The sequence below is a fragment of the Vanellus vanellus genome, assembly GCF_965231255.1.
Source record: "Vanellus vanellus genome assembly, chromosome: Z".
NCBI classification, from domain to species: domain Eukaryota; kingdom Metazoa; phylum Chordata; class Aves; order Charadriiformes; family Charadriidae; genus Vanellus; species Vanellus vanellus.
Genome location: NC_138908.1, coordinates 77,094,002 through 77,115,717, shown reverse-complemented (window position 1 = coordinate 77,115,717; position 21,716 = coordinate 77,094,002). Strand labels below are relative to the sequence as shown.

The window sequence follows — 21,716 nt, the reverse complement described above, 5'->3', positions numbered from 1 at the left end:
GTGACCCCAACCAAACCCAGGGCCCAGCCCTGATTTAGCAACCACCCAGGCAGGCAGGGCCCTCCCCGCAGCCCCTGGCCGAGGGGAACGGGGCTGTTGCACCACCCTGGCTCTGCTCCGCTTCCTGCGATTGTGCAGCTCCCTGTTACGAAAGCAGCGGTGGGGGCAGACATCAGCTCCTCGCGCTTCCTACCAGGGAAGCTGCTCGCTTCCGCAGCGCCAGCGGCTTGGGTGAGAGCAGGTCACACCTGGGCATCAGGCACTCACAACATCCACTCGTCTCCAAAAGTGGTTCAAGAGTGTTTTTGCACCCTTGAAGAATGGGCTGAGAGCACAGCAACTGACCCACAAACTTGCACTGTGTCTCAACCAGCCCCTCTGCACAGCCACAGCTGCAGGAAGCGAAGGCAGCACCTGTTCCCCTTCGTTAGGCAGTGAGAGTGATCACCTCCACAGCCTCCCTTGGGTTCCTCCCAGTGCTCCCAGCTCCTGGTGCAACCCCCAGCCTCCAAACAGTAGCCCGGCCCCTCACTGAAATGACCATAGAAGACACAGTCACACGTCACTAGTATATATTTATATGTCATTAATTAGGAAATTATTCATTACTATCCTGATCTAGTTGAAGATGTCCCTGCTCATTGTGCAGGGGGGTTGGACTAGATGACTTCTAAAGGTCCCTCTCAACCCAAACCATTCTATATGATTTTATGAAATGTCCTGAAGTAGGATGAAGAGAGATGCTCAACAGGTACCACTAAGCTGCACTCCAGGAAAGACACCACTCACCAGCTCAAAGTGTTTCTGTTCAGCCCTGGGGAGCAACCAGAGCCAGCGGACTGCATCACCGGTGAGCAGAGCAAACCTCGGGCACTCGAGGACACAGCTTTGAAACCATCCTGTGGCCAGGAAATCCCTCAGAAGAGCAAGCAGCTCTGCTGCTTTCTGCTCCATGCCCCCCTCAGCAGTCCCCCTCCCCCCGAGGACACGATGCCCCTCTTTCGGGGCTGTGGAAGATGAAAGGCTCAGCTCCTACAGAAGGGAAACAGCACACTCGGCTTGCGAAGGACTCCACACTACCTTCTCTAGCCGGACCAGGAGCTGTGCCTGTGGCTCAAAAGCTAGCAGGAACAGGCAACACGAAGGGTCTGTCACAACGGCAGGACCACTTCCCATGAGGGCACTGAAGGTCAGTTTGCTACCTCACACCTAGAAATTAGACAATACTGCAGGATTAAGGGGAAGGGACAAGGGGGAGGTGCTTGTGGCCATCAAACACAGTAAGAAGTGCAGGACCCAGTCTGTTCACCTCCCCCTGGGCAGGGAAGATGCAGGGCAGCAGCTTCTATCACCAACTGCATCCAGTCAGAGCAAGTACGGGCACCTCATGCCCAGCCGCTTTCACCCGCCATGTCACAGCCCATCCCCGCGAGCGACGGGACACACCCCGGGCTGCACGCCACGTCAGCAGCTGTAGCAAAGTTCCCCAAGCTTCCTTCCCCGTCTCAGATAGAGTCCTGCTGTAGGTACATAGAACAGTGTCAGAACTGGTCAACCCTAAACCAATACCTCCCTGGTAAACCCTCTGAGCTGACAGCAATTGGGAGAGTATTCAAAAGAAACTGCTTTGGTAGATTATCTGTTAAAGCAGTTATGTTTGTTCCTGCCCAGCAGGGTGCCCGGTGTCACCCTGAGAAGCAGGAGGCAGCGGTGGTCACATCTCATCAGCATGGTGCTGCTGAATGACAACGCTGTCAGCATGTTCCGCCCACTCCTGCCTCTTGGGTTTCCATGCCACCCGCACCGTTCCCTGCAAAGGGTTGCTCTGGGAGTGCTGCTTTTGAGGCTGGGGAGGGCCCAGCTCAGATCCCACTGCCGCTGGAGTGTTGGAGAATGAGCTGCTGTTGAAACAACATCTGGGACTGAGGCTGGGTGGACTCTGCTCCTCCTCCTGTGATTGATTGAGGCTGCCCGACAGCAAGTTATCCTCAGGCTCTGGGCTGAACCCCTCCAGCACAGCATCCTTCTGCACATCAGCTACTACCTGGTGTGACAACTCACGGATCTGCCGGGATCGCACTGCAAGAGAGGTAGAGCCAGCCCTGTCATTCCCAGCCTCTCACCGTCCTGTTGTGAGCATGGGCCACCAGAGAGCCCACAGGAGAGGAACCAACTGTTCAACTAGGGCTGCCTCCTCCCAGGGGAGGCAGGGAGGGGACACCGCACAGCCACCAGGCACAAGCTCATGTTATGCTCCAAGAGGGACTGGATCCCTCCAGTTCTGGTACCGTCCCTGCCCCAGGGCCCTGCCCCAAGGTGGGCTTCTGCAACGAGGCTGATGAAGAGGCCAAAGCTGGGGCGAGACAGCACTGCCAAGCCTAGTGGTCACCCCAGCCAAGATGCTGCTGGGTTGGAGGCACCGCAGAGTTCAGGCTGTCTCTGACGAAGGTGCTCTGCCCTGGAGGCACACCTCAGCCCCCAAGCACTCACCTCTGAGCTCCGGCTGTGGCTCTTTTCTCCCAAACGAGCAGATTCTGGGGGAGAGAACGAGGCAGAAGGACAGAACCACAACCTGGAGACACAAAGAAGATCAGAAAAGGACACATAGCATCACCCGCCACAACAGCCTCTCTCGCAAACTCGTAAGTACAGCAGAGACCTCTTCACAGGCACTGGGGCTGAAGCCACTCACCATGGTGCAGGTTTTTGCTGTGGTAGTTTTGGTGGTGGACCGTCTCACCAGGGCTTGCAGTTTCCGCAACTGATTGAGCAGTGACCTGCACAAGAGCAGGCAATGCAGGTTAATGCAGCAGCTGAACCAAGAGCTGCTTCCTTCGTTCCTACCCCTCCTTCCCCTTTGCAGCCAGGGACAGACCACAATCCCAAGAAGAGGAACAGCCTTTCCCACCACATCTCCTGCCATGTCCAACAATAAGAACTCACGTGTTCTGCTTCTGCAGCAGCTGCACCTTCTTCTGCAGCTCGTGGTTCTGCGCTGTGCAGGCTGCCACCCTTTCCAGGAAAGATGAACAGCATGGGGGAAGAACAGAGAGGTTTTGTTAGTCAACAGCAGGGACTTCACCAGAGTTTCTCCTCAGGTAATCAGACACCACCTCTGGGTGGCTGGGGCAGACAAAATTGCCCCTGGAGCCTATCCGGCACCACCTGAAGCAAAGCCCAGAGAGTGACATCTCACACCAGGTTTGGGGAGGGGTAAGACCTGCCCAGATGCCACAGGGAATCACCACCCTAAGCATGCTTGCTCCTAGCAGCACATCAACCCTGCAGATCCATGACGTTAGGCTGTATTGCAAAATAACCTGATCTGGAGAACATGCTGGACCTGGCAGGACAGCACCTGGCTTGAACAGAGCAAGCTCTGGGCCATCTTCAAGCAAAGAGAGCAGGGCAGGCTATGCCCTGAGCTTCTGATCCCCCTGAGGAATGCTGCTGCCCTACAGGGTCAGCCTCATTTTCTGCCCAGAGTGGCAAGACCCCAGCAGGGGCACAGCACAGCTTTTTGTGACCAGTAACCCCTGCTCCCAACCCCTGGCATTGTGGTTAGCACATCTAATGCCATTTTATGAGGTGAGCATCCATTCCCTGTGACCCAGCGGGTCATGTAATCGTTCCCTTTCTCTCATTATCAGGCCCTGAAGGTCCTGTGCACCAAGTAGACAAATCAAACAAATTTATTCTTCTCCTCCCTACCATCTTCAAGGTTCCTGGGCTCCAGGCCGATTACTTTCTTCCTTATCGGCCTTGAACGTCCCAGGCACCTGGCCAGCCCAGTGTTGTTTACAACACTGTCACAGACCAGGGAAGCACAACAGCACACAGAGAGCACTGTCCATAAAATCAAGCAGTTACAAGTCCTATGCGGGAACATGGACCGGAGCTGCTGCTGCAGAGTGAGAATCCCTCTGGCCAGGAACACCTCCACCATCATCTGCTGCCTCTCAGGATTGAGGGAGTGACTAATATTCCCTTATATAATTTTCAAGTCTAGATTATGATCATTATAATGATAAAGAAAACGATGTGTTAAGATCTGACCCGATATGCAGAGGGTCCAGGTGATTAGAAATCATAAGTTGTACTAGGATCTAAGTGACTAGAAATTGTAAGTTAAGTTGTATTATAAATTCTGTTTTACGCTGCTTATAGATTGTACTACATTGATTCTGCTAGTAGAAATACCATGCCATTCCAATCAAATTCTGTGCTAGACTAACCAGAATGTGTTAAGAAAGCAAAGCTTTAAATGAAACTACAATTTAGTACCGTCATCATTCTGCCAACAGTCCCTAGAAGTGTCTGTCCCCTCAGTGTTGGGTGACACTACTGTGTGCCTGTACCTGTTTTCCAGGCCATCCATGTAGATCTTCTTCCTGCGACGACTATCCTGGGCTGACTGCTTGTTCCGGATCTTGCGACGCACTTTCTTCAGAAGCTGCTCTTCAGCCTGCAACAGTCTTTTCTCGTCAGCAGCAATGCCAGAGCGTTGGCAATCCAGCCCTCACAAACCCTGCATACATCCCAGTGCTCAGCCCACATGCTCTGTCCCCTCCCACACCACTGAATGAACTGCAGGAGCTGCAAGGCAAACTCTGGTCTTGATACGGCTAGCAGCTTCCCTGGTATAGCAAAAGTGAGGCATACCTAAGGGAGATGAAAATCACACAGCTCACAAGGCACTAGGCAAGTATGAAAAAATAGGTTGGAGGCACTTGTGGTGTAACTGCCTTCTGCAAGCATCCATGAGTGGGGACATTGACCTGATAGCAGCCAGGTCTCTTTGCTCTTTGTATCCACCCGATTAGCAATGCAGACACTGCTGTGCACATGGACACCACCCAAGCCTCGAAAGGTGGAAAAGGACACAGAGCCCTGCCACACGTTGCCCTGAACGCAGCACCTGGGCACCAATGCTCTCACCAAGGCGCCATCCTGTACTTTTGAATTCCTACTCTGGCTGAAGCATTCAAGTGGTCCAAGTCTGTTTGGGAATGACAGGCTGTAGCGAGGACTTACTTTGGTCAGTGGCCCACAGGTTGGTAATGAAACACCTTCTTTCTTCAGGAGCTGCCTCTCCTCCTCTGTCAGGACCAGTTGTGGGAAATCAGACTGAAAAACAGCAAAAGTACACCCGCTGAGAATGCACAGTAAACGGAGTCCAGCCGAGGGCAGAGAGGGCAGGCAGAAAGCACAAAGAATCAGGATCAGCTCTGCTAAGGCACCATCATGCTTTCCTCAGAAATATCCCCCACAGGAGCCAGGCCAAGAGAGAAGGGGAGACACGACCAGAAGCAAAGGCTGAGGCACACACACATTGCAGTCAGTACCTGCACAATGGCTCCAGGCACAAGCTGGGGTCCAGCATCCACTGCAATAGCAATGGGGAAACTGGAGCTCTGTTCCAGTGTCTTGCTTGTGCTTTCTAAACCCATCCATGTCTCTGGGGAAGGAAAAGAGAGTCAAACACTGGGCCTCAGTGAGGCAGCACCTGACCAGCAAGCTTTGAGTAGCATGAAACCACAATTTCACAGCAGCAGAAAGCCACTAAACTCTGCTCTTGCCGACGCTGCCTGGCACCTACCCAAAAAAACCCAACATGGGACTCCTTTTCTGTTTCTATCCAGGACAGAAGGAGCCCAAGCACACCACTTACCAAGGTCAATGGAAAAATCTCCTTCTGCTGTGTCAGACCTCACACTTTCCAGCACAGGCCAGTCCTGATGAAGGAAATAGTTGTGATCAATGTGCACAATGTCTGAGCTCTGAGGGCTGCCAGCAAAGTTGCTGCTGGGGCTATGGGACAGATGCTGATCCTCAGAAATGCTGCTGTCACTGTCAGCAGGCAAATAATCCTGCAGCATGCCTGATTCTTCTTCAAAGGGGCTCAGCAGGGAGCTGATGAAGTCATCCACCTCCTTGTCCAGGAGCTGCAGAGAAAAAGCTTTTACTCAGCAGGGAGCCAAACCTCCTGAACCACAACCCAGCAGCAATTCCTCCCAAAAAACTCACCTCAGGCTCTGGCAGTCCCCAGTCTTCCAGCAAACCATTATCCTCCCCTGGGATTTCAGGGAAGGGAACATCATCCTTCAGAAGGAAGTCAAGCAGGTCCTCATCTGCCAGGGCAGCCACTTCCTCTGGGCACGACATCTGAGCAGGACACCAAAAGTGAGCACAGGCACAGGGGGAGACAGCAGCACTCCTTCAAGATGTCCCTCAGCCCCTACAGACAAATCTCCTCGTGCAACGGCTGCCAGGGCCCTGCAGTGACAACCAGCTCATGAATACTTCCCCAACAAGGCTATCATACCAGCACTGGTGGCCCCACCATACCAGGTTCCCCACGAGACTACTGGGACTCAGCCACAGGAACCATGCTCTACCCACAACGCAAAAGCTGCAGGAGGGAAAGGGAAAGTGGAAGGGCCCTAAATTTCTGCCATGGAGATCATGCAAAATCCTGTTGTTCCTCTGAAACCCGGAGGTGCTGTATCCCCAGCATGCAGCCAGTGGGGCCACCTCCAGTCACAGGCAAATTAGTAAGAGAAATCATCATTGTGAGGTTAACTGAAAGGGTTTTATTAATGATTAAATGATGATCAAATGACAATTGATCAATGACTGAGTGAAAATGAAATGGTAATCAAATGGTGACTAAGTGATAATTGAATGGCATACATTGATTTGACAGTGATTTAAGTGATGATTTAACCAATAATTTAGACAGTGGTCAAACACTCTGCTACTCACTACACTTCTAATAATGAAGCTATAGCTGGATATCTATAAATGTCACTAGCATACAATATACTTCTAGGCTGGATGTAAAATGCCACTTATCTTGCAGCAGCTACCAGATACCAGATAAAGGGTCCCTCAGCCTCGAGGAGTAACCTTGAGAGGCAGCATCCCTGCCCCAGGAGACAACACCACTGTGCAGCCCTGTATGGGAGAGGTCCACGGGCTTGGGGGAGGCTGCAGGTATTTATAGTGCACAGGGACAGATTCATCCTCAACTCCCTCCTTCATGCTGGTGCCCATCTGCAGCTGTGGCCATTCTAGTTTTGTTTACCTCTAGCCCCAGCTCGGGCTGGTGGTGTTATCTCCTGATAAGATGTGGCCTAGACTCCTCCATTCCTGAGAAGATGCAGCCTTGCAGGGTTCCGTGGGTTTGCACAGCACAGCTGACGCCGGCCAGACCTGCTCGTGGGTGATGCCTGACCCGAAGCACCACTTACCTGGCCGGACTGGGGGCATCTGTCACACCTCCCCATTAGCACCACTAAGCTTTCGCATCTATCTGGCAGGTGTTACAGTCCAAAAAACCCCCAATACCCACCCCAAAAAAAAAAAAAAAAAAACCAAACCCAAACGAACGAAAACCTGGAAGAAAAATAGAAGGCGAGGGCAGACACCAGCCACAGGGCTGCCGTGGTAGGTGCCCAGGAGCGGGAAGCCGGACGGCACAGTGAGCACGGCCTCAGCGGCAGAAAGCGGAGCACGGAGAGGACAGGGAGCCGGGCAGAGCCCGGGCAACGACAGGGCCCGTTGGGGCCACGGACCACTGAGGGCTTTGGTACGCAGCAAGGGCAGGACGAGAGGGGACAGCAGGGCGGCAGGGCAGGAGCCACCCCCCCGCCTGGACACCCACCCGAGGGGGCCCACGAAACCTCCCACAGCCCCATCCGTGCGGGCGGCCCACGGGCACTGCGGCCGCCTGCGGGAAGCCCAAAGCCTGACGGCCGGCTGGCCGCCCCGCAGAGCGGCCCCCGGCCCCGTCTGGGGCAGGCAGCGGTCCCGGTCCCGGTCGCGGTCCCGGTCCCGGTCCCGGTCGCGGTCGCGGTCGCGGTCGCGGTCGCGGTCGCGGTCGCGGTCCCGGTCGCGGTCGCGGTCCCGGTCGCGGTCGCGGTCCCGGCCCCGGCCCCGGTTCCCCCGATCCCCCGGGTCCCCATCCATTCCCTCACCTCAGCGCGGCAACACCACTCAACCCCGCTGCTTCCACCTCACCCGCCTCCCAGCAGCCACCGCGCGCCCCGGCAGCCCCGCCCCCCACCGGGGGGGTGAGGCGGCGGCGCCCATTGGCCGGAGCGCGGCGGCAGCGGGAGCGCGCGGCGGGGCGGGGGCGCGCGCGCGGCGGGGCGGCGGCGGCGGGAAGATGGGGGGGGGGGCGGCGGGGGTGGCGAGCAGTGCTGTAGCCCCGGGCTTGTGGCCGGGATGGGGGGCGGGGAGGGAGTGGAGAACGGGACGGGACGGGACACGACACGACACGACACCGGGCGGAGCGCAGCCCCGGGTGCCGTACCGTGCCACCCGTCGGCGCGGCGTACCCCGGCGCATGCGCGGCGGGGGGCGGGAAGCGGGCGGTGCCGCCGCGGTCCGCAGAGCCTCGGCGCGGCCGCCGCGCTGCTCCTGCCCTCGCACAGGTACGGGGACCGGGGCTACACGGGGGGACACGTGGAGGCGGCCCGTTAACCGGGGAGGGGGGATGCCCGCGGCGTGGGGGGCCGGGGACCGGCAGCGACCTGGGTCCCGGGGGGCTGCCGGAAACGGATGTCCCGGGGGCAGCCCCCCCCCCCCTCCGCCGTCGCTTACCGGGAGGGGGGGAGGTGGAGCGTCCCGTTTACCGGGGCCTGCTTGCTCGCTCCTAACGGGGCGGCGACTCGGGGTCTGCCGGGGGTCGGTCACGCCTTGGCCTGGTTCAGGGGCGCGCCCCGTCGCCCCCGAGCCTGGCGGCTCCCGATCACCGGGATCCCCGGGGCGGCAGGGCCGGGTTGGGGGCTTTGGCCCTAGTTAATCCCGGCCCTGTCCCAAAATAGCCGCGCCGCCGCCGCGGGCCTCACCCCGCCAAGCCTGCGCTGGCCAGGCCCCGTCCCCGGGGACCGAGCGGGAGAGGCCTGGCTGCGGCCACGGGCCCTCCAACCCGGGGAAGGGCGGCGGGGGGACGGGACGGGACACGAAGCTTCCCCCCGACGTACGTGAGCGGGAAGGGTGTCCGTGTCCTGCGGCGCGGTTTTGGGTGGGGACGGCGGAGGACACGCTCCCCACGCCGCAACCCCGGGGTGAGGGGGGAGGTGAGATTTCCCCCCTCCCCCCCGCCAGGAGCGATTTCCCCGAGTGGGGATCCGTGGGGCAGGGCCGAGCCCCGTCGGGGGGCGGGCTGGATCCCCGCCGTGCCCCGGCCGGGGCAGCTCTGCAGCGGGCAAAGGGAAACCCTGCCCCATCCTCTGCCTGTTCCCGGCCCGGCCCCGCTGCCGGCCGGATCCCACCCGCGCCCCCGCGGGCTCCCCGGCCCTTTGAATCTGCCGGCAGGATGTCTACATGCTTCTGCCGTGGCTTCATCGCTGGCTCTTAGACCCATATTTGGTAGCAATAATTGTTTACTCCCTTCTCCTCTCACCCCCCACCCCCCCCCCCCGAGCCTCGCTGCTGAGAAAGGGAGGGGACATATTTTTGGGATCTTGAGCTTCGCCCACGGGTTTGCCCGGTAAAGGGTCCGAAAACCCTACTGTGGACCATGGGGTGACCCCCCCCCCCCCGCCAAGCTCTAAAGGAGCAGGCGGTGGTGTGTGGTGAGCACCGGCTCAGAACGCAGCTCGCTCGCCCAACGGCAGGGGTGGGAGTTGGGTGCATCCCGCAGTGGCACATCCTGGCAGATTTGGGGAAGGGGAGTGGGAAAGCTGAGGAAGAAGGAGAAAGCACCTACAGGATGCCCTCCTTTATGGAGCTCAGCGTTGCCAGCTTCTGGGTGGAGAAATGTCCCCCAAAACCCATCCATACTCTTCTCTCGCTTTCCTCTTTTTCTGGCACGGTTGCATGCGAGTCACTTGCCCTGGCAAGCACAGATACCCAGATCGGGCCACCTGGTGGTCTCTGGAGGCTGTGAGAGCACCCACTGCACCCCAGGTGCTGCTTTTGGGGTGCTGTGCCAGCAGGCTGGCTCGCTAAAGGATGCAGGAGAGGCTGCAGATGGAGTCCTGCCCCTTGCTCGCCTCTGCAGAGGGGGTGCAGATGGCGGTGGCCAGCCTGGGGGGTGCCACCATTTGTGCCCCCTCCCTTCGGCGGTGAGGGGATGCCCAGCAGGAGGGGGCTGTCATCTCCCAGCCCCGCTGCCCGTTTCCCACGCTGAGCAGGGCTGCCCTCCCTGCAGCGGTGAGAGGATGCTCCTGCCCCCGCCATGGGGATCAGCCAGGGGTGCCACGGAGCTGGGGCTGGGCTCACCAGCCCCTCACACTCCACGGGAGCAAGCTAGACCTCGGCAGGAAGAAACCATCTCCCCGTACGACGTGGATGTGTGGCTGGGAAAGAGGAACTGGGCTGAATGGGTTCGGCAATGTGCAGCACCGTGACTGCCGGCTCAATCTTCCTGTAGGCACGGGGCTAAGCCGCCCATGCCTCTGGTGCCTGCCGGGGCTGTCTGTACTGGTCCTGTACTGGAGAACGCGGCCAGAGCCAGGTCTGGCTTCTTACCATGTTAATTTTTGACCTGGTTCATCGTGCTGTTGCGCAGACACTGATGTGCCGGCAATGCTGGCCGGCACCATGGTGGCCTGGTACCTGCCTGGCTGTGCCGGCGGCCGCGCTGGCATGTGTCAGCAGCCCCCGCGCCTGCGGAAAACCCCAGCAGTGGGGTGGTTATGCAGCTGATAAAGCTTCCTGCAGCCAGCTCTCAGCCTGGGGGTGGTCCGGAGTGGGGCCTTTCCCAAGTGAAATTTGGCATTGCCGGGAGAAAAAAAAAAAAAAAAAAAAAAAAAAACAACCAAAAAAAAAACCCCAAACCTCATCCGGAGTCTCCCTTAGAAAGAGCATGTTAAAAAAGGCAAAATTGTTGTGTTTGAAGATTTGCAGCTTGTTCTGGAAACTCGCCCTGAGTGCAGCAGCAGGCTGCTATCGAATTTTGGTTGGGGTTTTTTTTTTTTTTTTTTGGTAAGATATAAAACCTCCTCTGTAACCGTTCTCCCAGCGCTAAACTCAGCCGATGCAAATATAGCAGTTACGTCACGTGACGGAAAACTCGCTCTCAGTGGTCCCGGCAATGACGCCGTGGTTCCTCGTGCCGGCACGGCGCTGCAGAGCCCGGAGACCTCCACCAGCACCACCACGGTGGCTTTGCTCACCTAATGCGGGAGCGTGATGGAGGCAGCCAGGAAGTCTCCGCAGGGTGGTGGGACCCCATCAAGAAACCACCACCACCACCACCCCCACCCCTATTTTGGGATAGGCTCAGGAGCGTGCTCACGGCTCGGAGGGTTGCATGCAGCTTGCTATAAAATGCAGAAGTGTGTTAATCTGGCTGCCGGCTGGCTGCTCTGGTGCCTTATCTGCCTTTGCATACCGGCAACCGATTGCGAACTGGTTTGCTTGCTCTGGAGGTGAGCCAGGGCAGAAATTTCGTGTGGCTTCATTGAGACTTGGTTTGTTTGGGGTTTTTTTTGCCCTTCTGTGTTTTTTTTTTTTTTTTTCTTTCCAGAGGGACAGCTTGAATTTCGCTGTCCTTTTCCTTTATTTTTCTGGTTTGCAGTGACAGGCTCCCACGCTGTCTCATCCGTTATGTCTAGTCCGGCTTTTCCTTCCCCACGTGGTACCCGGAGGGGAGAGGTCTGCAGGGGCCGAGCCCTGCCTTCGTGCTGTCACAGGAGGCAGCAGATTTGCACACCCGGTGTGATTAATTGCCACGTTTGCTGACAAGTCTCTCTGGGATTTGAGGAGGTGCACTGATGCAGCAGAGAGCATTTCTTCTTTAAGACATTGATGTCATCAAAGTTCAGCTGCTGGAGCCTGAACTGTTTCCATAGAATATGGGGATTAAAATGAACCATCTCCCGTTCCTCTAAGGGTTTCCTTGATGTCATGAGCACCTTCCCTTTCGTAAGAGTTCGGGAGTGGGAAGGCTTGAGCAGTCATCCTTCTGCGGGGTGTCCCCCGTCAAGGGTGTACTAAGGGGTGCCTTTGGCACAGCGCCTGATTTTGGGTGGCTTTGGGAGGGCAAGAGGAGCCTGCAGAAATGGCCGGGCATGGCCTGGCTGCTCTCAGTTCCTCTCTGCCGTCCGGCGTCCTCCCCTCCCCTTCCTCCATGGTCTCTGACCTTGTCCTGGCAGTGGCATGTTCTCCTTTTCCTGCGGAGGGACGGAAGGCAGCTCTATGCTCAACTCCGAGAATATTTTTAGATACAGAGAAGATGGCCTGGTGACCACAGCAGCCCGCCCTGTGTATGGAATATTCGGAAAGTCTTTTCTATGGCAGGGTGTTCCTCGTCCCTTCGGCTCCGCAGCTTTGCTGGTGCATCCAGATAGATGGCAATGGCACAGGCGGACGCCGCTGCTGCCGGGCTCCCTCGCTCCGGACCCGAAATGCATTTCATTCCTCATCAGCGGAGCCAGTGGGGGCCGCGGGCCTCCGCAGAAACATTGCCGAACGGCTCAGGAATGCGGAGCTGGAGCCGCTCCATGTGCTGGCGGAGGCGGCACGCTCCTCCATCCCTGCTTCCCACCCCGCACCACCAGCATGGCTTTACGACTCTGCAGGAGCAGGACCCCTGCCCTCTGACTTGCTCCTGGCCAAAAATTGGATGCAGGGACTTTTTATCCGTCACAGATCTTGCCCCTAGCCTGCTCGGGTCTGTGGTTGGGAGCAGCCCACAGCGGTGTACTCCCTTCCATGGGGAACCAGAGCTGGCAGCACCGGGCAGGGATGCACTGGCCCTGTGCCGCTGCGGTGTGAGGGAGGCTGCCAGCAGATCTTCCCCAAGAACCTTCCCGGGACAGGCTGATGATGCGTGTGGCTGGTAACCTTTCCCTGACAGCCATAATAGGAGGCCCAGTAGGAGATAATCAATCTAAAAGAGAACAAGCAGATGCGGTGCATCCCACCGGTGCTCTTGCGTCCTCCCACCAGCTGGGGTTTAAGGACAAGGCAGCCCTGGTCAATGCAGAGCAGGGGACTCCATCCCCGTGAGCAGACTCTCGGGGAGAAGAAAAGGCACTTCATTGCTGGAGAACATTGGGTTGAGGCCGGCCGGAGACTGGGAATGCTGAGAAGGGCAGGGAGCAGTGGGGCAGGGCGAAGGACCCGGTGCAGGGACCCCGAGGCGTGTGGCAACCTGCGAAAGCTCTGAAAGCTGCTGCACAGCACATAAACCCAAAGGAAAGGGCTCTTACAGGCTCTACAAACGTGTAGGCAGGCAAGCAGGGGGCTTATTTACAACCTCTTTTTACTTCTGTTACTTCTTTCCAATTTTACTCTGCTGTAAGAATATCATAGTTCTAATTAGGAGTTATTAAACCTGATGTTTCGGAGCCCTGTTGAGGGGTGCTTGCTCTGAAGCTAATCTATGCAATCCTTCAAAGCTTGAAGCTGATCCTTCAAGCTGAACCCAGCTCGGGGCCTCTTTCAGATGGCGCGGTGCGGCTCTCCTGTGCCCTGGCAGTGAGACCTGCAGTGGCTGGTCCCTTGCGCTCCTGCACATCATCTTGTGCGCAGCTTCTTTGCCCCTGGGTTTGTGCAGTAGCTGCTGCTGTAGACCCCGATCTCTGAGCGCTCACTCTGTGTAAGTGGCGCTTTCCCCAGGTTTTTGTTTTTAGTGTGTGAGTTTGGTGCCTGGTGTCCTTATCTTGCCTCCCCAAGCGGCTCCAGGCTTTTCCGTCCCTCTGTCCTCAGGCTGCCGGCTCAGCACCGTCCGCTGGCGACGTGGGGAGCTCTGATAGCCGGGGCAGGGCCCTGCCAGCTCTGCGTCAAAGCTTGGTTTTCCTCTTGTGGCTTCTGTGTCACAGCAGGTTTAATTATAAACCCTTCCATCACTCTCTCCCAGCTTATCTTGCGTGCTCCTGCATCCTCACTTCCTCCTCTCTGGCAGCATCTCCGCTGGGTACCAGCTGCTGTCACTCCCGCAGGCGAGTAGAATTGGGTTTGAGACCTTGGGATGAGGAGACAAGGGTCCCAACGCTGGCTGGAGACCCTGGGGTCAGCACAGGGCTGGAAAGTGGAACCCCCTCGCAGGCTTGCCAGTGTGGGGTGCAGCCCTTGCTTGCCAGCAGAAGCTGGGTTCTGGCTTTCAGGGAGCAGAGGCGCTGCCGGAGGGGAGGAGGAGGAAGGACCCAGCTCACTGGAGGGGCCAGCGGTCAGAGCTAACCCGTCTGTCTTCTCCAAGCAGGTGACGCAGGAGTGGGGACAACCCAGCCGCCACCATGGTTGCCCTCTCGCTGAAGATCAGCATTGGCAATGTGGTGAAGACGATGCAGTTTGAGCCCTCCACCATGGTGTACGACGCCTGCCGGATGATCCGTGAGCGTGTGCCCGAGGCCCAGATGGGACAGCGTAAGTCCACGGTGGGGCTGGCTGCCACGCCAGGACCACCCCAGCTTAGCTCGTGGCATTTCACCGGTCTCCCTTCCCTCTCTAGTCCCCGTGCCCAGCTGGGCCTTCCCAGAGCAGTGGAGGGGTTGGGGGAGCAAGGTCCAAGTCCTCCTGCCCAGTTGAGGTGAAGGGCTGAGCTTCTCAGGCTCCCTCCTTGACACCCCAGAAGAAATTTTGGGGGTTGGGGTGTAGGAAAACACATTTGGAAGTGAAATAACTCATCGAGCCCTTTGAGCCTGGTGCCCTGTCTGTCTGCTCTTCTCTCCTCCTTGCATCTATCACCACTAGCCAGGACTGGGTGGGTTTAAACAGTTGCAGGGGTCATAGCGAGCATTAATAAACCACGTAAGTTCATTTTTCCTTTCTTGGGGGATATATAGTCCTCTGTTGGGTCCTCCCCCCCGCTTCCCCCGGCAGCTCTCTGCCAGGCCTGTGCGGGTGCTCTGTTACCTTGCTAAGCTTTCTCAGATCTAATTTTTCCGTGCTGCTGCCAGGCTCAAAATTAAGCTTATGCCTCATGAGCTCATGACGTGACTCACGCCCACGCGGACGTGGCCCGTCCCTGGCGTGGATGGGGGGGATGGAGCACTGGGACATCGTCTCGTGGGCTCTCCCGGGTCTCTGCCGCCTCTGAAAGCGGCTGTGCCACAGGGGAGAGGCAGCAAACAGGAGGTCAGGAGTCGTGGGAAGAGAAGGGGGGGGAGCGCGGCGACATCTGGGAGCAGCGAATTCCTCGAGGATGAAAGGAAATGCCTTCTCCGTCGTGCCCAGCTGGCCAGCGGTCCGGCAGACCACGGCTTTCGGTTTCAGAGAGGGGACTGGGTGTTTGTGTGGATGCGGGGCTGTAGCCTTGTCGGAGGGAGCATTGCGTTTCCTGCTGCTGGGCGTGAGCCAGCCTGCTTACAGAAAAAAAAGAAAAAAAAAAAAAAGGCAAGGGGAAAGCCTTAAAGGGAACTGCTTATTCCCGAGTTCCTTTTCAGTTGCTCACAGCTTTTCTTTTCCTATCGCTTCCCTGCAGCTCTTGTTTCTCTCTGCCCTCCTTCCCAGTGGCACTCAGGGGTCTCTTTGAGCTGCCCTTTTTTGTTTTTGTTTTTTGTCAACTTTGGGCTGGGGGAGCTCTGGTGTAGGTTTCCAGCTCTGCTCTTGCTCTGTCTCGGGAAGCGCCTCTCCGCGCGCAAGCTACAGATCTGGGGCAAACTGCTCAGTTTTCAGTGCTTTAAAGTTGTCCTCTTGGAATTTGCTTTCAAAATAGTACTGCCTTTTTTAAATTATTATTACTATTAATTTAAAAATAAAATGGCAAGCCTCCGTGGTTTTTCTGCTCCCTGTTTAGTAGGAGCCTAACAGCAGCGTTAGCCAGGCAGGAATGGGGCGGCTCAGGAATTTGTCCCTCCCCGCAGAGAGCTGCCAAAGAGATGACGCGTTACAAACTTAGCCAGCCAAGACAGCCTGCGGCGCAGAGTTCTTGAAAGGTGGAGAAGGACCTTTCACAAGGCAAAGCCAGGCGTGGTCGTGGCCTCTTGCAGCGTGAAAACAGGGCTATGCCTGTGGGTCTGAGCTGGGGTGCCACTGCCCAGCCTCCAGCAGGAGCACTTTCACTGGGTACCCCGGCCCCGAAGGAGCAGGATTTGGTGAAAAGCACTTATTCACCACCTTTGAGACCTTGTAAGCCTTGATCCCATCCTCCGCCAGCCTCCTCCTCCCCAAATGGAGGAGTCCCAGCTCCGTTAGTCCTTCGTACTAAAGCTCCATCATTTAAGTTGCCTCTCTCTGTATCTTTTCAAACTCTGCTTTGTCCTTCTGGGGAGGTGCAAACCACACCACTTCAAAGTACTACTAAAAGTGTGGATGAGCCTAGGTTATATATGGGTGCTAGTTCCCAGCACCCTTCCTGGTGATCCCCAGCATTTTATTACGTTGCTTTCACTGCTGCTACATGCTGCACTGAAGATTTCAGAGAGCTGTCAGCCACAACTCCGAGCTCTTCCTTCTGTTGTGACTATCAGTTGCAAGTTCAGCATTGTGTAGGCATGCTTCAGATGATTTTTTTCCATAGATAACAGTGGTAAAACATGTATCTCAGAGCTTGCTTGCCGGCTTTGTTGCCCACTCATTGGGTTTAGGCTCCAGCGTTCACAGTGCTGCTGTGCTTCGTGCGTTGGCCTGCACCGATGCACATCCCTGGGCACAGGCTAGCATCTTGGTGGCCCTGTCCTGCTGAGGATTACCCTGGCAAAGACTTTACCTGTTTTTCAGCCAATGATTTTGGGCTTTTCCTCTCGGATGAAGACCCAAAGAAAGGGATCTGGCTGGAGGCTGGGAAGGCTCTGGACTACTACATGCTTCGCAATGGGGTAAGCATCCATCCCACATCCTTCCAGCTGGTACCCGCCTTGGCTCTGCAGTTGGATGTGCCCATAGTGAGGAGATGCTGCAGGTGCTTGGCATCATGCCTGGGTGTACCCCACGTCCCCCCCTCAATTGTGGTTGGGAGACGGGAGCTGTTGGCGCAGTGGTGGGATGCAGGCAGCCTGCGTTGGTGCTGCCGCTGGGAGCTGTGCTCTGCTGTGCCCACAGGACACCATGGAGTACAAGAAGAAGCAGCGACCCCTGAAGATCCGCATGCTGGATGGGACAGTGAAAACTGTGATGGTGGATGACTCCAAAACCGTCACGGACATGCTCATGACAATCTGTGCCCGGATCGGTGAGAGGAGGGGGGCAGCAACAGGGGGGTAAGAAAGGAGGTGGGGAGAGGTGGCAGCATCTGGTGGGGGGTACCAGGGGAGCGGCAGCGGCTCTGTGGCGGTTGGCCTGGCAGCAGGGATGGCCGAGAAGTGTGTCATGCTGGGGAGGGGACACTGCACCCCTGCATCACTCCCGGCTCTGTATTCGGCAGCAATGTGCTGAGCTCAGTCCTCTGCACTCCTGCAGGCATCACCAACTATGATGAGTACTCTCTTGTTCGGGAGATTATGGAAGAGAAGAAGGAGGAGGTTACCGGCACCATCAAGAAGGACAAGACTCTGCTGCGAGATGAGAAGAAAATGGAGAAGCTCAAGCAGAAATTGCACACGGATGACGAATGTAGGTGCCTGCATGTGCTGGGGATGGGGCAGCCCGTGCTGAGGTGTGCAGGGCCCCCTGCAAGCGGAAGAGCTGACACAGGGGAGTGGGGGTGACAGTGGAGAGCACTGTGGCAAGGGGAATACGTGTCCACGCTCACTGGAGCCTCCTGCCTGGAGGCCCGGGACTGAGGGGTGAGAGCTGGGATCCGTTTCTCACTCTGCATGAGCCAACCCGGCACCAGGACGAGCCCTGCTTGGGTGCCTGTCCCTGCTCATGCCCTGGCATTGCCTGCAGTGAACTGGCTGGACCATGGCCGGACCCTGCGTGAGCAAGGCATTGATGACAACGAAACACTGCTGCTGCGGCGCAAGTTCTTCTACTCCGACCAGAACGTGGACTCGCGAGATCCTGTGCAGCTCAACCTGCTCTACGTGCAGGTACAGCTCCCCAGAGCACTGGGCTCCGCTGCCCCGTGCCAGCCTGCTGCCAGGGGCAGGGCTGGTGGCTGAGGTTTTGGCCAGGAGCCACCACGGGGGACACGTAGGGATGCGCGGTTATCTCCTGGGTAAGAGCCAATGCTGGGAATCCCAGCCCTGCCCTGTATGTATGCCAGAGCTCCCCAGGGGATCCCTTGTCTCTCCTCTGCCTGGTAGGAACCATCCTGAAGTCCTGCTGCTGTTCCTCTCCCAGGCATGGTGATGGTCCCTGTAGGGGACAGCCCGCCCCTTGATCCTCCTCTTTTTCATGTGCACTTCTTTTCTGTCTGGAAAACAGGTCCTACGCGGTGTGGAGGGGAGCAGTGGCAGGTCTGCATGGCTCCCCAGTCTACAGCAGTGTCTTCTCTTTCCATTCAGGCTCGTGATGACATCCTTAACGGTTCCCACCCTGTCTCCTTTGACAAAGCCTGTGAGTTTGCCGGCTACCAGTGCCAGATCCAGTTCGGGCCACACAATGAACAGAAGCACAAGCCAGGCTTTCTGGAGTGAGTGTCCTGGGGACCCCCAGGTGGCTCGCGCAGCTTGGCAGCCCCCAGCACTGCGCCGGCACATGGGGGTTGGGGATGCAAATGTCTCTGGAGCGACCCATCTCCTCGCTGTAGCACAGTGCCCACGCGTGGAGGTCCACACCAGCTGCAAGGGGTGCCAGCCCCCCATCCTGCTCCTTCTGGCACCCCACAGGACACGCAGCCAGGTCTGGTGGGGGGGACCCCAGCCCACTGTACAGTCTGCCCTGGTGCTGCGTGAGGGGCTGCATCCTCAGCACCTCCACCCCAGTCTCAGCAGGGCAGCTTCCATTACTGCAGCAATCTCTCCCACATCCTTCCTACTCCCAAAAACTCCCAGCCCGTGCCCTGGCAGGGGTTTGTCCGAGGCTCTGGGTTGGTCCTCTTTGTAGTTGAAGACAAACGCTGGCTTCGGGCTCTGCTGCTAACAGCTGGCTTGGTTGTCTCTTGGCAGACTCAAGGATTTCCTGCCCAAGGAGTACATCAAGCAGAAAGGGGAGCGCAAGATCTTCATGGTACGTGCAGGGGGAGTGTTGAGACCTGGGCTTCTTGTTCCTCCTCGCCAAAGGTGGAGGCTGCTCTTGTCTCTGGAGGCAACACATAAAAGCTTGGTGGGTGAGAAACAGGTGCAGGAAGCTGTAGGTGGGCAGACAAAGCAGCTCCTGAGGTCCCAGAGGTCAGAGGGATGCTGTAGCAGGGGCAGGGGGTGCCGGTGGGGCTGGGAGAGCTTGGAAAGGCTGTGACAGGGTGGTGGTGGCACAGCCAGGAGACCATGGTGCTAGCGTGATGTTCTCTTTTGTGCTGTCGTAGGCCCACAAGAACTGTGGGAACATGAGTGAGATTGAGGCCAAAGTCCGTTATGTGAAACTTGCCCGTTCCCTCAAGACCTATGGGGTCTCCTTCTTCCTGGTCAAGGTAAAGCAGCAGGTCCCCTGGCCAAAATTTCCCTTCTCCAGCATCTCTCCATCTGTTATGTCTCCATCTAGCTGCTGCCCCTCAACACACATTGCTCGTTTTCCCTGTGTCCCCACTGTCCATCTGTCCTTCTTGGCTTTCCATGTGCGCTGCCTTCCCACTTCTTGCTTTTCTCCTGTCCTTTTCAAGCCCCGTGTCGTGGCTGTCAGCACCTGAAAGTGTGGCCTTGGAGGTGTTTGGTAGCCAAGGGAGGCTTTAAAGGTCTCTGCCTGGATGGATCCATCCCGGGGGCAGCCCACAACCCTTCTGTTGCGGCCCGCAGGAGAAGATGAAGGGGAAGAACAAGCTGGTGCCGCGGCTGCTGGGGATCACCAAGGAGTGCGTGATGCGTGTGGATGAGAAGACCAAGGAAGTGATTCAGGAGTGGAGCCTGACCAACATCAAGCGTTGGGCAGCCTCACCCAAGAGCTTCACACTGGTAGGGACCAGACCTGGTCCTCCACCCCACCTCCCCAGTGGTGCCCCTGTGAGCGGCTGCTCTCATGCCAGCCCCTCTCTTGGGTATTGCCCTGTGGTGGGACAGCCTTGCCCTCCTCTGGTGCCTCTCCCGGCTCTTGTTTCGGAGGCTGGGGCTTGGGTGCTTAGCACATACCAGACGGGCTCAGGATGGCCGCCAGCGCCCTGCTCCAGTGCTACCCTGTGCCGTGCCGTTGCAGGATTTTGGAGATTACCAGGATGGTTACTACTCGGTGCAGACGACGGAGGGGGAGCAGATTGCCCAGCTGATTGCCGGCTACATTGACATCATCCTCAAAAAGGTGAGAGTTTGCTGGGAAGGGTAGATGGGTGCTGATAACTGGTTCCTCTCCAGAGAGGTGTGCGGGGTTGCCCCTTCCAGCTGCCTCCAGACCGCCGTTGGCCCACGGTGCTGCTGGGGGGACCCTGTGGCCCCAGTACAGTGCCCGGGCTCTGGGAGGAGGGGAAGGCTGGGAGGTGTGTGCTGGCTGACATGTTTCCTCTTTCCCTCTGCAGAAAAAGAGCAAAGACCACTTTGGGCTGGAGGGGGATGAGGAGTCCACCATGCTGGAAGACTCTGTGTCTCCAAAGAAGTAAGTCCTCTAGAAGCAAGTTAGCTGCCAACCAGAAGGTGAACGGAGAGCGGCACAACATGTCTGGAGCAAGAGTTGCCCATCCTTTGGCAGCAGCACTCCCGCTTGGTGTTGGGGCCATGGGCATCCCTTAACCCGGTATTTCTCCCCATTTCAGGTCGACTGTCTTGCAGCAGCAGTTTAACCGTGTAGGCAAGGCAGAGCTGGGCTCAGTGGCTCTGCCAGCCATCATGCGGACAGGGGCTGGAGGGCCAGAAAACTTCCAGGTGGGCACGATGCCGCAGCCTCAGCTGCAAATCACCAGTGGTCAGATGCACCGAGGGCACATGCCTCCCCTGGTAAGCTCTCCCCTTACCCACCGTAGGGCAGAAACTCCGAAAGGTGCCCATCGAGCTCGTGTAGACCCATCCATTTGGGTCTGTGGCCAGGCGTTGGCTTGCTGAAAAGAGCAGGGGCTCTGTGCCACTGGCCTCGTGTGCTTGCTGGCCTGGCTGAGCATGCGTCCTCCCGTACCCACTCTGCAAAATTGAGCTACACCCTGGCATTTTCCCCTGGCTGGTGGCTACAGCCTCTCCTTCAGGTTGAGTTTCCCGGAGCTGCTGTGCCTGGCCAGCCCCCAGTGCTGTGGTTTGCAGCAGAGCCCCGTGCCTGGTTTTGGTGCCCTCCATGTCCTCTGCAGCTGGAGAAGCACTTGGGAAAGGCCACAAGGAGGCTGTTTTCTTTGTCCCCACTCTGCCTGCTGTGAGGCTTAATGTAAAACCCTTGTGGGGTCCCACTGCATCTGCTCCCCATCCCCCAAGAGCTGGTTGACTTTGAGACTCACTTGTACCCATGGTGGGACAGGACATTTCCCAGTGGGAGGTACCAGAAGAGAGACCCCCTTTTTGCTAGGTGCACCCCACTTTGCAGAGGAGCCTACCTAGAGCGCTGCCATCAACAGCACATTACACTACATTGCAGGGGAGCACGTCAGCCGAATACTTAGGCCTACATGTCAAGCCCCTGGCGTACCTCACTCTGTCCCTGTGTTGCAGACTTCAGCCCAGCAAGCCCTGACCGGCACCATCAACTCCAGCATGCAGGCTGTGCATGCAGCCCAGGCCACGCTGGATGACTTTGAGACGTTGCCGCCTCTCGGACAGGATGCTGTGAGTGCTGGGTGAAGAGGGGGTGCTGGGGGGACATCACTGGAGGTTGCTGGCTGGGCTGGGTGAGGCTGGACGTGCTTGCAGGAGAGGTGTCAGCAGCTCTTTGGG

The 21,716-nt window shown here is 57.5% G+C and overlaps 2 protein-coding genes across 2 annotated transcripts in view; one reads left to right on the top strand and one right to left on the bottom strand.

The window, feature by feature from the left end:
• Nucleotides 1-1,009: 1,009 nt before the first annotated feature.
• On the bottom strand, nt 1,010-6,243 carry CREB3 (cAMP responsive element binding protein 3). The gene is made up of 9 exons (XM_082498014.1): nt 6,028-6,243; nt 5,672-5,945; nt 5,346-5,458; nt 5,035-5,127; nt 4,359-4,465; nt 2,944-3,012; nt 2,693-2,777; nt 2,491-2,572; nt 1,010-2,079 (listed from the first exon to the last, which is right to left on the bottom strand). Exons 1-9 carry the CDS (start codon nt 6,163-6,165, stop codon nt 1,715-1,717), a joined length of 1,326 nt encoding a protein of 441 aa, XP_082354140.1. The 5' UTR covers nt 6,166-6,243; the 3' UTR covers nt 1,010-1,714.
• A 2,143-nt stretch (nt 6,244-8,386) lies between these two features.
• Nucleotides 8,387-21,716, top strand: part of TLN1 (talin 1) — a 36,404-nt gene continuing 23,074 nt past the window's right edge. Inside the window, exons 1-14 of the mRNA XM_082497455.1 lie at nt 8,387-8,438; nt 14,162-14,325; nt 16,621-16,718; nt 16,942-17,071; nt 17,299-17,451; nt 17,728-17,870; nt 18,288-18,415; nt 18,891-18,951; nt 19,247-19,351; nt 19,674-19,829; nt 20,068-20,169; nt 20,384-20,460; nt 20,618-20,798; nt 21,495-21,608. Coding sequence (XP_082353581.1) covers nt 14,196-14,325; nt 16,621-16,718; nt 16,942-17,071; nt 17,299-17,451; nt 17,728-17,870; nt 18,288-18,415; nt 18,891-18,951; nt 19,247-19,351; nt 19,674-19,829; nt 20,068-20,169; nt 20,384-20,460; nt 20,618-20,798; nt 21,495-21,608 — 1,578 coding nt within the window. The 5' untranslated portion in view covers nt 8,387-8,438; nt 14,162-14,195. The remainder of the gene's footprint in view (nt 8,439-14,161; nt 14,326-16,620; nt 16,719-16,941; nt 17,072-17,298; nt 17,452-17,727; nt 17,871-18,287; nt 18,416-18,890; nt 18,952-19,246; nt 19,352-19,673; nt 19,830-20,067; nt 20,170-20,383; nt 20,461-20,617; nt 20,799-21,494; nt 21,609-21,716) is intronic.